This window comes from Salvelinus fontinalis, chromosome 7 (genome assembly GCF_029448725.1).
Source record: "Salvelinus fontinalis isolate EN_2023a chromosome 7, ASM2944872v1, whole genome shotgun sequence".
NCBI classification, from domain to species: domain Eukaryota; kingdom Metazoa; phylum Chordata; class Actinopteri; order Salmoniformes; family Salmonidae; genus Salvelinus; species Salvelinus fontinalis.
Genome location: NC_074671.1, coordinates 53,674,359 through 53,690,450, shown reverse-complemented (window position 1 = coordinate 53,690,450; position 16,092 = coordinate 53,674,359). Strand labels below are relative to the sequence as shown.

General features: G+C 42.6%; 1 protein-coding gene and 1 pseudogene across 1 annotated transcript in view; one reads left to right on the top strand and one right to left on the bottom strand.

Moving 5' to 3' along the window:
- Window positions 1-4,030: 4,030 nt before the first annotated feature.
- LOC129860083 (ATP-binding cassette sub-family C member 4-like) lies at window positions 4,031-7,669 on the bottom strand (annotated as a pseudogene).
- Window positions 7,670-13,827: 6,158 nt separating this feature from the next.
- Window positions 13,828-16,092, top strand: part of LOC129859687 (ATP-binding cassette sub-family C member 4-like) — a 42,372-nt gene continuing 40,107 nt past the window's right edge. The window contains exon 1 of the mRNA XM_055929754.1: window positions 13,828-14,189. Coding sequence (XP_055785729.1) covers window positions 14,116-14,189 — 74 coding nt within the window. The 5' untranslated portion in view covers window positions 13,828-14,115. The remainder of the gene's footprint in view (window positions 14,190-16,092) is intronic.

Here is a 16,092-nt window from a genome sequence, read left to right as displayed (position 1 = left end):
CTCTTATTTAAGTCTGGTCTCTTATGTCAAGTCTTCAACTCAAAACATGTAGTTGCGCTTCTTTTGGAGTTTGTACTATATATATATATATATATATATATATATATATATATATATATATATATATATATATATATATATACTGCTCAAAAAAATAAAGGGAACACTTAAACAACACAATGTAACTCCAAGTCAATCACACTTCTGTGAAATCAAACTGTCCACTGAGGAAGCAACACTGATTGACAATAAATTTCACATGCTGTTGTGCAAATGGAATAGACCAAAGGTGGAAATGATAGGCAATTAGCAAGACACCCCCAATAAAGGAGTGGTTCTGCAGGTGGTGACCACAGACTACTTCTCAGTTCCTATGCTTCCTGGCTGATGGTTTGGTCACTTTTGAATGCTGCCGGCGCTTTCACTCTAGTGGTAGCATGAGACGGAGTCTACAACCCACATAAGTGGCTCAGGTAGTGCAGCTCATCCAGGATGGCACATCAATGCGAGCTGTGGCAAGAAGGTTTTCTGTGTCTGTCAGCGTAGTGTCCAGAGCATGGAGGCGCTACCAGGAGACAGGCCAGTACATCAGGAGACGTGGAGGAGGCCGTAGGAGGGCAACAACCCAGCAGCAGGACCGCTACCTCCGCCTTTGTGCAAGGAGGAGCACTGCCAGAGCCCTGCAAAATGACCTCCAGCAGGCCACAAATGTGCATGTGTCTGCTCAAACGGTCAGAAACAGACTCCATGAGGGTGGTATGAGGGCCCGACGTCCACAGGTGGGGGTTGTGCTTACAGCCCAACACCGTGCAGGACGTTTGGCATTTGCCAGAGAACACCAAGATTGGCAAATTCGCCACTGGCACCCTGTGCTCTTCACAGATGAAAGCAGGTTCACACTGAGCACATGAGCACATGTGACAGACGTGACAGAGTCTGGAGACGCCGTGGAGAACTTTCTGCTGCCTGCAACATCCTCCAGCATGACCGGTTTGGCAGTGGGTCAGTCATGGTGTGGGGTGGCATTTCTTTGTGGGGCTGCACAGCCCTCCATGTGCTCGCCAGAGGTAGCCTGACTGCCATTAGGTACCGAGATGAGATCCTCAGAGCCCTTGTGAGACCATATGCTGACACATGCACATTTGTGGCCTGCTGGAGGTCATTTTGCAGGGCTCTGGCAGTGCTCCTCCTGCTCAAAGGCGGAGGTAGCGGTCCTGCTGCTGGGTTGTTGCCCTCCTACAGCCTCCTCCTGGTCTCCTGATGTACTGGCCTGTCTCCTGGTAGCGCCTCCATGCTCTGGACACTACGCTGACAGACACAGCAAACCTTTTTGCCACAGCTCGCATTGATGTGCCATCCTGGATGAGCTGCACTACCTGAGCCACTTATGTGGGTTGTAGACTCCGTCTCATGCTACCACTAGAGTGAGAGCACCGCCAGCATTCAAAAGTGACCAAAACATCAGCCAGGAAGCATATGAACTGAGAAGTGGTCTGTGGTCACCACCTGCAGAATCACTCCTTTATTGGGGGTGTCTTGCTAATTGCCTATAATTTCCAACTTTTGTCTATTCCATTTGCACAACAGCATGTGAAATGTATTGTCAATCAGTGTGGCTTCCTAAGTGAACAGTTTGATTTCACAGAAGTGTGATTGACTTGGAGTTACATTGTGTTGTTTAAGTGTTCCCTTTATTTTTTTGAGCAGTGTATATATATATATATATATATATACTAATCAGTATTGACTAAATAAAAGGGACCAAAATGATAGCTCCCCAATTTTACAGCATCTGTTCCTTTTCACAAGCTGGTTTTGTAAGCCTCTTTCCACAATTTCACTTTACCCTCTTCAAACACACACTTAAACAGTATTACATTATCCACCTTTATAGACATTAACATTTTCAGATAAACCAAATATAGACAGGTTTGATAAGTATATCAAGTATTTAAACGCATCATCTGTGACATTTTGCATTGAATACTTTGTGAAATTCCTAATCATGATTATCTAAGGAGAACCTTGTGCAATGTGAGTAGGAGGATGCATTATATAAAAGGCCAAGTAGGCTGGGTTTAGACAGGCAACCTAATTCTGATATTTTTCTCCACTAATTCGTCTTTTGAACAATCGCATCAGATCTTTTTCAGACCTGAAAAAAATATCCAAATTGGGCTGCCTGTCTAAACACAGCAGTAGAGTTTTCCTTAGCCAATCTTGTTCTGAGGACAAATGTGAATGGGTGGATGAAAGCTCAATGGGCAGAGCTTGCAAGAGGGGAGAGTCAAATAAAGAACAGCCTTTTAGGGTTGGAGGGGGATGGGGGGTGTTAAACACGGGTTGTGACAGGCTAGGTTGCCAGGTTGTGACAGGTTAGGTTGCCAGGTTGTGACAGGCAAGGTTGCCAGGTTGTGACAGGCTAGGTTGCCAGGTTGTGACAGGCTAGGTTGCCAGGTTGTGACAGGCTAGGTTGCCAGGTTGTGACAGGCAAGGTTGCCAGGTTGTGACAGGCTAGGTTGCCAGGTTGTGACAGGCTAGGTTGCCAGGTTGTGACAGGCTAGGTTGCCAGGTTGTGACAGGCTAGGTTGCCAGGTTGTGACAGGCAAGGTTGCCAGGTTGTGACAGGCTAGGTTGCCAGGTTGTGGCAGGCAAGGTTGCCAGGTTGTGACAGGCTAGGTTGCCAGGTTGTGACAGGCTAGGTTGCCAGGTTGTGACAGGCTAGGTTGCCAGGTTGTGACAGGCTAGGTTGCCAGGTTGTGACAGGCTAGGTTGCCAGGTTGTGACAGGCTAGGTTGCCAGGTTGTGACAGGCTAGGTTGCCAGGTTGTGACAGGCTAGGTTGCCAGGTTGTGACAGGCTAGGTTGCCAGGTTGTGACAGGCTAGGTTGCCAGGCTGTGACAGGCTAGGTTGCCAGGCTGTGACAGGCTAGGTTGCCAGGTTAAATCCAGCATGTGCCTTTGTTTTTATACCTTCCCCAACATTCCTCATCTACATGACTAACGGACTGAACAGCTTTAAATATGTGAAACAACCAGTGTGGTGGTCTCCCCCTGATGGGGCAGGGATAGGGACCAGAAGGTTACAGGTTCTAATCTTATTGATGCCAGAGGTTCGAATCTCTGTGGTTTTTCTTAAATGAAAACCAGTGTATTTAAGGAAAAAACTAAATTGTAATACTGAAGAGTAGACCGATACCCGTGTTGGGACGTGTTGGGTGATCATTGTGACTGGAGAGCTCTCACCAGAATGCGATTGCTGTCTATGTTGGCGATGGTGAGCACGGTGCATTCCCTGAATTTGTCTCTCTATCGTCTTCTGGATCAGCTCGTCTGTACTACAGAGCCAAGACAAACAGACAGGTGAGGACACAAAGCTGGGAGGAAGAAACACTCACACTTTTGCTACTACTAGATGCCTCCCAGTCTTATGTTGCATTCATAACCAAGTGGGAAGTTGGTAATTACCAGCTGGATGCATTCACATGCTTTCTTATTGAGAAAAGACAAGTGGCTTATTGACAACAAGCTGCATCAAACTAAAATTTCAGCTATCATGCCTGTAAACAAATTAGTGTTCGAAAACCATATTACTAAATAGCTTTTTATGTAAAAAAAAATAATGTTTTTACTGTTTCATTTAACTGCCAAAAATGCTGTTATTGAGAATTTCCTTAGTAGGTGACGTCAGAGGTCAGCATGTGAGAGAAGTCGGAGCTCAGGGATGATAGACACATTTCCCCACTAGTAATTACCAGTTGAAGGGGCCTTCAAGTTGATTTTTCCCAGTCATAAGGGGTTAATACCACCTTCCTGCTTGGTTATGAATGCAGCATTAAAGCATATCAGCTGCCTCTGCTGCTCAGCTCTAAAGGACAGACGGGAGGTCCTCCATGGCAACACGTGTGTGTGTGTGTGTGTGTGTGTGTGTGTGTGTGTGTGTGTGTGTGTGTGTGTGTGTGTGTGTGTGTGTGTGTGTGTGTGTGTGTGTGTGTGTGTGTGTGTGTGTGTGTGAGAGAGAGAGAGGAAGCTCAGTACCTGGGGTCCACGTTGGCCATGGCCTCGTCGATGATGAGGATGCGGTTCTTCCTCAGGACAGCTCGAGCCAAACAGGCCAGCTGCCTCTGGCCCACACTGAAGTTGGAGCCCGACTCGGCAAGAACCGTCTCCATCTTATTGGGCAGCTCCTCCACAACAGACTTCAGCTGGACCTGGAGAGGAAACAGTTACTGGAGTAAGACTCCGATGCCACCAAAAGCCCATTAACCTGTATGTAAATGTGTGTCAGTATATCTCGTTACTGTATCAATAGAAGTCTGAGGAGCAGTACCTCTTGGAGAGCGTTCCACAGGTCCTCGTCTGTGTGCTGGTGGAAAGGGTCCAGGTTCTTCCTCATGGTGCCGGTGAAAAGCACTGGGTCCTGCAGAACAGAGGGACCACAAACAGAAAAATGTAATAAGCTCCAACAGACCCATATCTGAACAAGAAGCCTTTCCTTTGCTACATTCAGAAGGACTACGGGACAGAGCAGCCACAGAAGACCCACCAACAGTAGCTACCTGAGGAATGATTGACGCAGGTCATGAAGGCCGATCTCAGAGGTCAGAACTCCATCGATGTAGATCCTGCCCTCTGGCTCTGCCAGGCGGAAGAGGGCCGATACCAGGGAGCTTTTCCCCGCACCCGTCCTGCCCACGATGCCAACCTTCTCTTTGGGCCTGAACATGGCCTTCATGTCCTTCAGGACCACAGGTCCGTCTGAGCTGTAGGAGAAGCTGACCCGGTCAAAGGTGATGAGGCCTTGGCTTGGCCACTCAGGAGGAGGACACTTCTGGGTTTCCCAGGGTGCTTCACTCTCCAGCTCTGTGTACTCCACCACCCTCTCCACTGACGTCATCTGAGGACAGTGAATTAACCACGTCAGTCCAACAGCCCTGGCTTTTGTACTAGCATGGCTTCTCTAAGCAGCCCAGTACATCATTGGGGGCCAGCTCCATGCCATCCAGGACGTAAGGCCCAGAAAAACATTAAAGACTCCAGCCACCCAAGCCATAGACTGTTCTCTCTGCTTCTGCACAGTAAGCAGTACCGGTGCATCAAGTCTGACAGCAACAGGCTCCTGAACAGCTTCTATCCCCAAGCCATAATACTTCTAAATAGCTAACAAAATGGCTACACAGACTATTCGAGGTATCCTTGTATTTAATTTTGTTTCTATGCTCACTCACAGGACTCTACACACTCACTTCATTTGCACACACACAAATACATACAATCGTCATATTAGCTGCTGCTACCCTGTTTATCATACATCCTGATGCCTAGTCACCTTACCCCTATACAACCCACCTCTACCACTCCAGTATCCCTGCACATTGTAAATATGGTACTGGAACCAACTGACCCTGTATATTGTATGCATACTTAATTTCTAGTGTTCTTATTTCTCATGTGTTTCTGTTCTCTTGTTTTTAGTACTACATTGATATTGATTACTTCGTTGTTGGGTTTAGAGCTAGCAAGAAAAGGCATTCCGCTGTACTTGTGCAGTACGTTAAAACGTGAAACTAAAAGCACTATAGAGAGCGGCATTAAGAAGCTTCAAAAAACCCTCAGGCTGGTTTCTTGAAAGAGCTGTTATGGACGAACATTCCATCCTGGCATGAATACCAGCATGAACAAGATGAAAGGCCAAATAGACCAGGAGGCACTTTCAGAGTCACCACTAATAGTTCTGAGAACTGGGTTACACATCTCAATCAACATATTTACAGACTAGGTTCTCTGGTGGGTTTGTAAAGCCTATTGTGAAGATGCAGGGCCAAAATGTGTCGTGGCTCACCTGAATGAAGTCCACAAAGGTCCAAGGTAAGTACGCATCCAGTTAGCCGATGTCCTTAGAGAAGCGGTTGATGACTCGTCCTGGGACACAAATTCCTGGTCTTCTCTCGTCTTAAAGACTTTTCTTTCTTTGTCTACAGATATATTATGTCTGACCTTAAGTAAACACAAATGCAGCATCTCTCAACACAAAACTTTAGCAACAGAAAATTGCTTTCCCTATATGTTCCAGTTTGTGCATGGCTTATGGCTCACCAATTGGGTTGATGTCAAAGAAGCGTACAGGTGTCCGGAGGATAGAGTTGAACATGCGGTTGTGCAGAGACTGAGCAGCTTTCACCAGCACATTGAACATCACCAGACTCCTGGCAAAGCCAAAGATGAGAGTTGCTCCAGTCAAACCTGAAAACACAGAATTCCCATTTTAGGATGTTACATTTTGAAGCACACATTTTGTAACACAGACACACAAAGGTTATGGAGGAACAAAGAGCCTGCGTGACACTATTCTAGGAGTAGCAAAACAACTCCCCGAGTAGGGTTTCCACTGTGTCTCACCTGCGTAAATGCCGAGCTAGAAATCCAGGTTCAGCTCTTCAGTGACGTTGACACCATTTTGGACGGTCACAGTGCCGTTAACGTTGAGCTTCTCCTGCTCTCCTGCCCTGTCAATCACAGAGGAGACAGAGCTAAAGCAGAGAGCCGGGCCCAACACAGCATGTTAAAAGGGTAGCATGACAGTTGCATGACTGGAAATGAACAGTGAAATTAAAGCATCTTACCAATATGCCAACCACCAGTCCTGCAGAATATATGCTGCCTGCACACAAAAACATAAGTATTTTACTAGACCTATATCATTTAATGAAGTCATCAGATTGAGTTTCTTCCACACTACTAGTGCTGTTTTTGACCATGTAGTTGTACTGGGTTATGATGTCATTACCTGAGCTAGGAACTGGAGTAATACAACTCCTATCAACACCAGGATGTTGGCGCCTGCCTTCAGGTACTTGACATAGAGGCTGACCCTGATGGTCCCCTCCGAGCGGCTCTCCTCGACTACTGTCTGGACAGGCTCTGCCTGCATTACACACAAACATCATAGGATTTATTGGGGGTTATTCATTAAAGCCACTGCAAATAAAATGACATCTGTGCAACATGATGTTAAGTGAGTCATTCTGTGCACTCTGTGTAGGATCAACTCTGTAGAGGTTCAAGCACGAGGGAAGTTGAGAATTTACACAACCCCTGTGTTGGGGAATCTGAACATGTCAACAAGATACTTCCCTTAAAAACAAGTTAATTTGTATGACTTTGCTGTGGCCAAAAAAATATATATATTACGTGTGACTAAAGAATTTCAGTTCATTATCTCTATGCCAAGACATCATTCACCCAAGTGTCGTCAAAATCGGGTCAGTGCTGTGAGATATTGCGTGTGACGGACTTTGCTGTGTCTGGCAAACTTCTACTAAAAGTTTGTACGCACTGCCTTCTTGTGGACAAAAAGAGCAAGCACAGGTAACTTTCTTCACTCACTGCTTTGCTACAAAATATCATCAGGGACACGGTGAAAATGCTCCTAGCGACTGTATCTAAGGGCTGAACCGGAAGTGAGGGGGACCCATCGGAAGTTGTTCAGTTCCATCTTTAACAGAGCGTTGGAGGAGGTGTGAGAGACCACTGAATTCTGCGAGAGTGTGCAGCGAGCGGCTTTCAGTCTCCGCCCCTGGGGCTTGTGTCCTCTCCTCTTCCCTCTTCAGCAGGGAGGTGAAGTCGACCCCAGAGCGCTGGAGTTCGCTGTACGTCCCCCATGTCACCATGTGAAACTGACACACGAAAGTCACACCCCACCAAGCGTTCGGAGTTTGCATGTATTGTATACCGTTGAAGTCGGAAGTTTACATACACCTTAGCCAAATACATTTAAACTCAGTTTTTCACAATTCCTGACATTTAATACTAGGAAAAATTCCCTGTTTTAGGTCAGTTAGGATCACCACTTTATTTTAAGAATATGAAATGTTTGAATAATAGTAGAGAGAATGATTTATTTCAGCTGTTATTTCTTTCATCACATTGCCAGTGGGTCAGAAGTTGACATACACTCAATTAGTATTTGGTAGCATTGCCTTTAAATTGTTTAACTTGGGTCAAATGCTTCGGCTACAAGTTTCCCACAATAAGTTGGGTGAATTTTGTCCCATTCCTCCTGACAGAGCTAGTGTAACTGAGTCAGGTTTGTAGGCCTCCTTGCTCGCACACGCTTTTTCAGTTCTGCCCACACATTTTCTATTAAGATCAGGGCTTTGTGATGGCCACTCCAATACCTTGACTTTGTTGTCCTTAAGCCATTTTGCCACAACTTTGGAAGTATGCATGGGGTCATTGTCCAATTGGAAGACCCACCTATGACCAAGCTTTAACTTCCTGACTGATGTCTTGAGATGTTGCTTCAATATATCCACATCATTTTCCTCCCTCATGATGCCATCTATTTTGTGATGTGCACCAGTCCCTCCTGCAGCAAAGCGCTCCCACAACATGATGCTCCCACCCTCGTGCTTCAGGGTTGGGATGGTATTCTTCAGCTTGCAAGCCTCCCCCTTTTTCCTCCAAACATAACGATGGTCATTACGGCCAAACAGTTCTATTTTTGTTTCATCAGACCAGAGGACATTTCTCCAAAAAGTACGATCTTTGTCCCCATGTGCAGTTGCAAACCGTAGTCTTACTTTTTTATAGTGGTTTTGGAGCAATGGCTTTTCCCTTGCTGAGTGGCCTTTCAGCTTATGTTGATATAGGACTCGTTTTATTGTGGATATAGATACTTTTGTACCTGTTTCCTCCAGCATCTTCACAGGTCCTTTGCTGTTGTTCTGGGATTGATTTACACTTTTCGCACCAAAATATGTTAATCTCTAGGAGACAGAACTCGTCTCCTTCCTGAGCGGTATTACGGCTGTGTGGTCCCATGGTGTTTATACTTGCGTACTATTGTTTGTACAGATGAACATGGTACCTTCAGGCGTTTGGAAATTGCTCCCAAGGATGAACCAGACTTGTGGTCTCCAAATGTATTTTTCTGAGGTCTTGGCTGATTTCTTTGATTTTCCCATGATGTCAAGCAAAGAGGCACTGAGTTTGAAGGTAGGCCTTGAAATACATCCACAGGTACACCTCCAATTGACTCAAATGATGTCAATTAGCCTATCAGAATCTTCTAAAGCCATGACACAATTTTCTGGAATTTTCCAAGCTGTTTAAAGGCAACTTCTGACCCACTGGAATTGTGATACAGTGAATTATAAGTGAAATAATCTGTGTGTAAACAATTGTTGGAAAAATGACTTGTGTCATACACAAAGTAGATGTCCGAACCAGTTTGCCAAAACTATAGTTTGTTAACAAGAAATTTGTGGAGTGGTTGAAAAACTAGTTTTAATGACTCCAACATAAGAGTATGTAAACTTCCGATTTCAACTGTAAGTCTGTCTCTGTGCATTTATAGAGGTGTTCCCATGTGTGTTTACATCAACTTTGTTTACACTAAAACCTCAGTGTAATACATGGTAACACATACCTCCCCCTGCTTGCAGTGTGGGTCCTGCATTAACTTAAGAGCACAGGGTAGTGCATGTGTGCTCCTATGTAGTCTTAAAGTGTGTGTGTGGTATTTGGGTTCTTGGTCACCTCCCTGACCAAGGCCCTTCTCCCCAGATCTGTGCCTTGACACTATCTTGTCTTGGCGCTCTACGGACAATTCCTTCGACCTCATGCCTTGGTTTTTGCTCTGACATGCACGGTGCATCTGTGGGACCTTATATAGACAGGTGGGTGCCTTTCCAAATCATGTTCAATCAATTGAATTTACCACAGGTGGACTATAATCAAGTTGTAGAAACATCTTAAGGATGATCAATGGAAAGAGGATGCACCAGAGCTCAATTTCGAGTCTCATAGCAAAGGGTCTGAATACTTATGTAAATAAGGTATTTCTGTTTATTATTTGTTATACATTTTAAACAATTTCTAAAAACCTGTTTTCGCTTTGTCATTATGGGGTATTATGTGTAGATTTCTGAGAGAAACAAATTATTTAATACATTTTAGAATAAGTCTGTTATTTAACAAAATGTGGATAAAGTCAAGAGGTCTGAATACTTCCGAAGGCACTGCATAGGCATAAGGCTGAGACAATAAAACACAGTGGCAGAATAAATTCAATCACACCCTTGTTTCATCACAAAACCGGAGAGCAACATCTGTCCTGTGAAGTCCATAAAACATATTCCATGTAACAAACATTTACATGACCTACAGCATGGTCAAGCAAGTTAATGTTTCTTAAATTTTTGGACTACTTAACAACTATTGATTTAGAACCACAGAGAGTTACCGCTAGTTGAAAAGAAAACAGGAGCTGCCTCCACTATTCCAGCACCATTTCAACTTCAACATTTCAGCATCATCAAATCACCTATGCTTAGTCTAATACAGTGACAACTAAAAGATACCAAAAACTATTTTGTCCAATCAATGCAAGCTAAATATGATGTTGCTGTCCATAGTACTGGTTTGTGCGTGCGTGCGTGCGTGCGAGTACAAAAAAACATGTTGACTCATCCTACTTGTAGAGAAACAGCAATGCCATCCTCCTCTCTTTCATTTGGCCGAAACAGTCTATGACTATGTCATACAGTAGGCCTACAAGCTTTTAGTTTTAGTTTTCCTAGGTTACCTGGCTAAAATGCTTGCAGAGTATGGTAAACCAGCCATGTCGTGGACACCGATGTCTCGCTTCCGGACAGGCTGAACACCTTCTTCCGTTGCTTTGAGGATAATACAGTGCCACCAACACTGCCCGCTATCAAGGACTGTGGACTCTCCTTCTCTGTGAATGGCGTGAGTAAGACATTTAACCTCTACAAAATCGGTGGATCCCCCACAGGACGGTTGAGCTAACGTAGGCTAATGCGATTTGCATGAGGTTGTAAGTAACAAGAACATTTCCCAGGACATAGACATATCTGATATGGGCAGAAAGCTTCAATTTTTGTTAAACTAACTGCACTGTCCAATTTACAGTAGCAATTACAGTGAAAGAATACCATGCTATTGTTTGAGGAGAGTGCACAGTTATGAACTTGAAAAGTTATTAATAAACCTATTAGGCACATTTGGGCAGTCTTGATACAACATTTCGTACAGAAACACAATGGTTCATTGGATCAGTCTGAAACTTTGCACATACACTGCTGCCATCTAGTGGCCAAAATCTAAATTGTGCTTGGGCTGGAATAATACATTATAGCACTTCTCTTGCATTTCAAAAATATATTTTTTTATTAACTTTTACCAGATCTAATGTGTTATATTCTCCTATATTAATTTCACATTTCCACAAACTTCAAAGTGTTTCCTTTTCAAGTGGTATCAAGAAAATGCATATCCTTGCTTCAGGTCCTGAGCTACAGGCAGTTAGATTTGGGTATGTCATTTTAGGCTAGTCAAGGATCATATCACCTGCAACCCTAGACCCACTTCATTTTGCTTACTGTCCCAATAGATCCACAGACGATGCAATCGCCACCAAATCACACTGCCCTGCCCCATCTGGACAAGAGGAATACCTATGTAAGAATGCTGTTCATTGACTATAGCTCATTAACCCACAAATGCTGATGCTCCAGATACTCAACTAGCCTAAATAAGGCCAGTTTTATTGATTCTTTAATCAGAACAACAGTTTTTAGCTGTGCTGACATACTTGCAAAAGGGTTTCATAATGATCAACTAGCCTTTTAAAATGATCAACTTGGATTAGCTTATTCAACGGGCCATTGGAACACAGGAGTGATAGTTGCTGATAATGGGCCTCTGTACACCTATGTTTATGGAATATCTACAATCAGCCATTTCCAGCTACAATAGTCAATTACAACATTAACAATGTCTACACTGTATTTCTGATCAATTTGATGTTATTTTAATGGACAAAACAATTGTTTTTCTTTCATAAACAAGGAAATTTCTAAGTGACCCCAAACTTTTGAATGGTAGTGTATATGTATATATATTCTTAATCCATTCCTTACTTAGATGTATGTGTATTTTGGGTATATGTTGTGAAACGTAGATATTACTTGTTAGATATTACTGCACTGTCGGAGCTAGAAGCACAAGAATTTCACTACACCCGCAACAACATCGGCTAAACACGTGTATGTGACCAATAAATTTGATTTAGATTTTTTATTATACCTCAGTGGGAAAACGAGCTCGGGCCTGCTGTGCATGTGCGGCAACATGGGTTGCCATGTCTGCTGTTTTTGAACACATTGGGCTACTTTCAAAAAATATGTCGCGGGTATTGGCATTGGGCTGCTTCTAAATTGCACGCGGCCGCCACGGCAATTTCATAAAAATATATATTTCACCGTGACCTGCTGCTGCTGACTATCAGGCAGTGAGGCAGCCTGTTTCTGAGTGAGTGGGAGTGGTGGGGAAGGACGGAGGAGTGTCAGCACGTGCAGGTAGGCTGCTTAGATTGTCATTATGGAGACACCTATTTCCAACCCTTTTTCCATGAAACATTTTAACACGCTAGAACTGATGCGCATCAAGAAATAACGGTGTCAAAGCACGATAAATTCCCTCAGACGTGGTTTAAACTGCATTCTAATGTCAACTTTACATATGGTAAACCAGATGAGCCAAGTGTCGCAGTGGTCTAAGGGCACTGCATCTCAGTGCAAGAGGCTTCACTACGGTCCCTGGTTCGAATCCAGGCTGTATCACATCCAGCCGGGATTGGGAGTCCAATAGGGCGGTGCACAATTAGCCCAGCGTCGTCAAGGTTTGGCCGGGCCATCATTGTAAATAAGAATTTGTTCTTAACTGACTTGTAAAAAATAAAAAATGATCAAGGGTTTTACACATGCTCAGTTCTTGGATCTCAAGCGCTGCTCCAGTGGCAATTTGAAATGGAAGTAAATGAACTCCCTCACGTTTTTCTGTTATGGGGGAAAGTCCAGAATGAAACTGACATTAAATGTGGAGAATTATAAATTTGCATCTGTTGGCCATCAATTAGCTTATTTATTTATATGCATATTTAGGCTAGCCTAGCATTTTATACAATAAATATGTGGAAATGATTATATAACTGGAGTCATTGCAAATTTGTGCCACTTGTATAGCCTACCTGGAGCTGGCAAACGGGTTTAGTAAATAGCATATAACTTCAGTTTGTTGTTGTAACCTTGTGTTATTATGCAAATATTAATGGCCATGTTTAGTTCAGGAAATGGGAAGTTATCAATTATGATTATGGTCACAGTTCTGTTGCAATTGCTGACAGACACGTTTTATTTTGGGACAATCTGTTTCATGTAGTGAATCTGCTGTTCAGTGCGTTTGTATGGGCTAATAGCCCAAAATGATTTTGTGTCATATCATTTTGTAAGGCGATGCCTGCATCTAGCTAACCGAACCATGACGAAGTTGAATTACAATCATAAACCCAGATTTTAGTCAGTAGGCCTAGACTATGCCTATTGAAATGATTTTGCAGATAGGCCATTTATAATGTTTTGCAGTCTTAACATCTGGCACATAAAGGCACAATTGCTAGAAAATAGCCTAACATTCGTTTTTTGAAGTTTAATAAGGGCAAATTATATTTTCTCTTGTGACATATTCAAATTAATTTATTAGTCACATTAGCTCGCAATAATTGTTAATTTGATGGAAAACCGAATTTTGCTTAGGTCGTTAGAAGTTAAGTCCAGATTCCTTCTTAATTCGCTCAATAACGTTATGGGGAAATTGTTTATTGGTTAAATGTGGCAACTCCTCTCTTGCTGCGAAAAAAAAATGTGGGCCAGTTTTCAGGCCTTGTGTGTGGGTTTTAATTAGTCAATGGGCTGTAAATTTAGTAACACCTGGCAACCCTGGGCGGACATGCGCTCTACACTTATCAGGTCAGGCAGACCCGTTGTAGTTTTTATGGCCGATATAACGAGCTGGTGGCGAAAACTTTGATTAAACAATTCAGGGACGGAAACAAATAAATCAGATTACATAATTATATGTAAGGATAGTAAATTGATATACAATTACAAAATCATCTGTAATTGTCAATAGTAAAACAACGCTTAAAACGATGTTGAAAACAAAAAATGAATGTGAATTCGTCTGGACACGGTAGACTCCTCCTCACCGGTCTATTTATTTACACATTTTGGCATGGTGTCATTACACAACAATGGAACAACTGAAGAGAGATGTGCAATTTAATCCATTAACAACAGCCAATTTTTTTTCACGGGTGTTTTTCTGGTAAGTACACAACGCTGTTTACAGTTAACACTGTAGCTCGATATTTTGAAAGTAGCCGGTTAGTAAGGGATAATCAACAAGGGGCTGGCCATGCGTTCTATGGAACTATTAATTATTTTACAGAGAACACAGAGCCCCGAGTTGAATGCTCTGCACCATTGGTTACTGCTTACTCAGGCAAAAAGCAAGTTTAGCTTTAAAAAACATACAAAAAACGCAATGTATCACAGCGCATATCTTTCTAAAGATCTACTTTAACTGTATATATAAATATGTATATATGAATAGTGTGTAAATAGTATTTTTGTTGTCTCTTGGTGTCTTTCCCATATATCACTTTTATTTAATTTTGGTGGGAATTTTTTATTGAACTTACCGTAATGTCATATCTTATGTTGTTGGTCTTGTTCTGTACTTTGTAACGTGTCTGTGTGTTTTATGTGAATCCCAGGAATAGTAGCTGCTGCATGTGCACTGAAGTAGCTAGCAAGTTTACAAGAAGCTAGCTACAGTAGTTGCCTTGATAAGCAAGCAAACTAACAGACTCGATAGTTTAGCTAACCAAACCATCATTCCTAGCTTGCTATTATGAAAATCAATAAAAGTTCACAATAAGTTGCAGAGCATTTGATTTGCCTGCTAAAACCATTGACAACTGCTTGCCGTTTTCAAGGGATTGTTAAGTAAATGTTGATATTAACTATTTGATTGTAATACAGTATCATTAACCTCTTGAAGCAACCTGGTCTCAGATCATTTTGTATGGTTATGTATGTAAATCCTAGAGTGTAGACTCCATTTAGTATATGTAACATTTCGTATGGATGTATTAATTTGTGGATGTCCATCGTCTATTTCGTATGTTATGAATTGCAATTCCTACAATATGTTAAACATTTTCAAAGTGTACAATATGTTATGAATTTGCAAACGTACAATATGTCAGGAATTTGAAAAATGTATGATATGCTACTGTAACAGTATAACTTTAGTACGTCCCCTCGTCCCGACCTCGGGTGCGAACCAGGGACCCTCTGCACACATCAACAACTGACACCCACGAAGCGTCGTTACCCATCGCTCCACAAAAGCCGCGGCCCTTGCAGAGCAAGGGGAAACCCTACATCTAGGTTTCAGAGCAAGTGACGTAACTGATTGAAACGCTACTAGCGCGTACCTGCTAACTAGCTAGCCATTTCACATCCGTTACACTACGAATAGTTAGAACTACACATTTACAATTTTTCCATGCCAAACAATTGTGCACGTTTAGCTCTATCATCAGAGTTATACAGCAAATAACTGCATGATGTTCATGATGAGTAAACATCAATTGATCATGTAATTACAGATAAGTGAGGGTAGCCTCAAGATATATCTGTATTGGCCACCATTAATTGTATATTTGAATGACATAAAAGTGAACTATACCTGACAAGTATGAGTGTTTTAGGTGAATTTCCCAATCATTTATAGGCTCTGCCTGTCGAGCAGTAGAAGGGCCCATTTGTGACCTACCAGCTCGATTCGGTCTTATGTAACAACATTTGAAATGGTGTTTTTTACATTGGATAGAAGTAAAGACTCAGAGCTAGAAAATTGTATATCATATACTACAGAGGATCAATGGAAAAGTAATTCTGCTTTGAAAGTTGATTAACTTGTAACCCCACTTTTGAGAAAATGGTCCTTGAATGTTTTGGTACACCTACTGGAGAGCTCTTTGTCTACACTCATTCAGCATAGTTCACACCCTCATAAGTAAGCCTTAGCCCTTCCCATCTCTTTAAGGATTCACATGAGGCCATGTGCTAAACAGAGGGAGTGCAGAAGTGTACTGAACAACCAAATATTTCAAGACTAAAGGCTGGTTTATACTGCGTCTATCGACATGTCTGTAGAC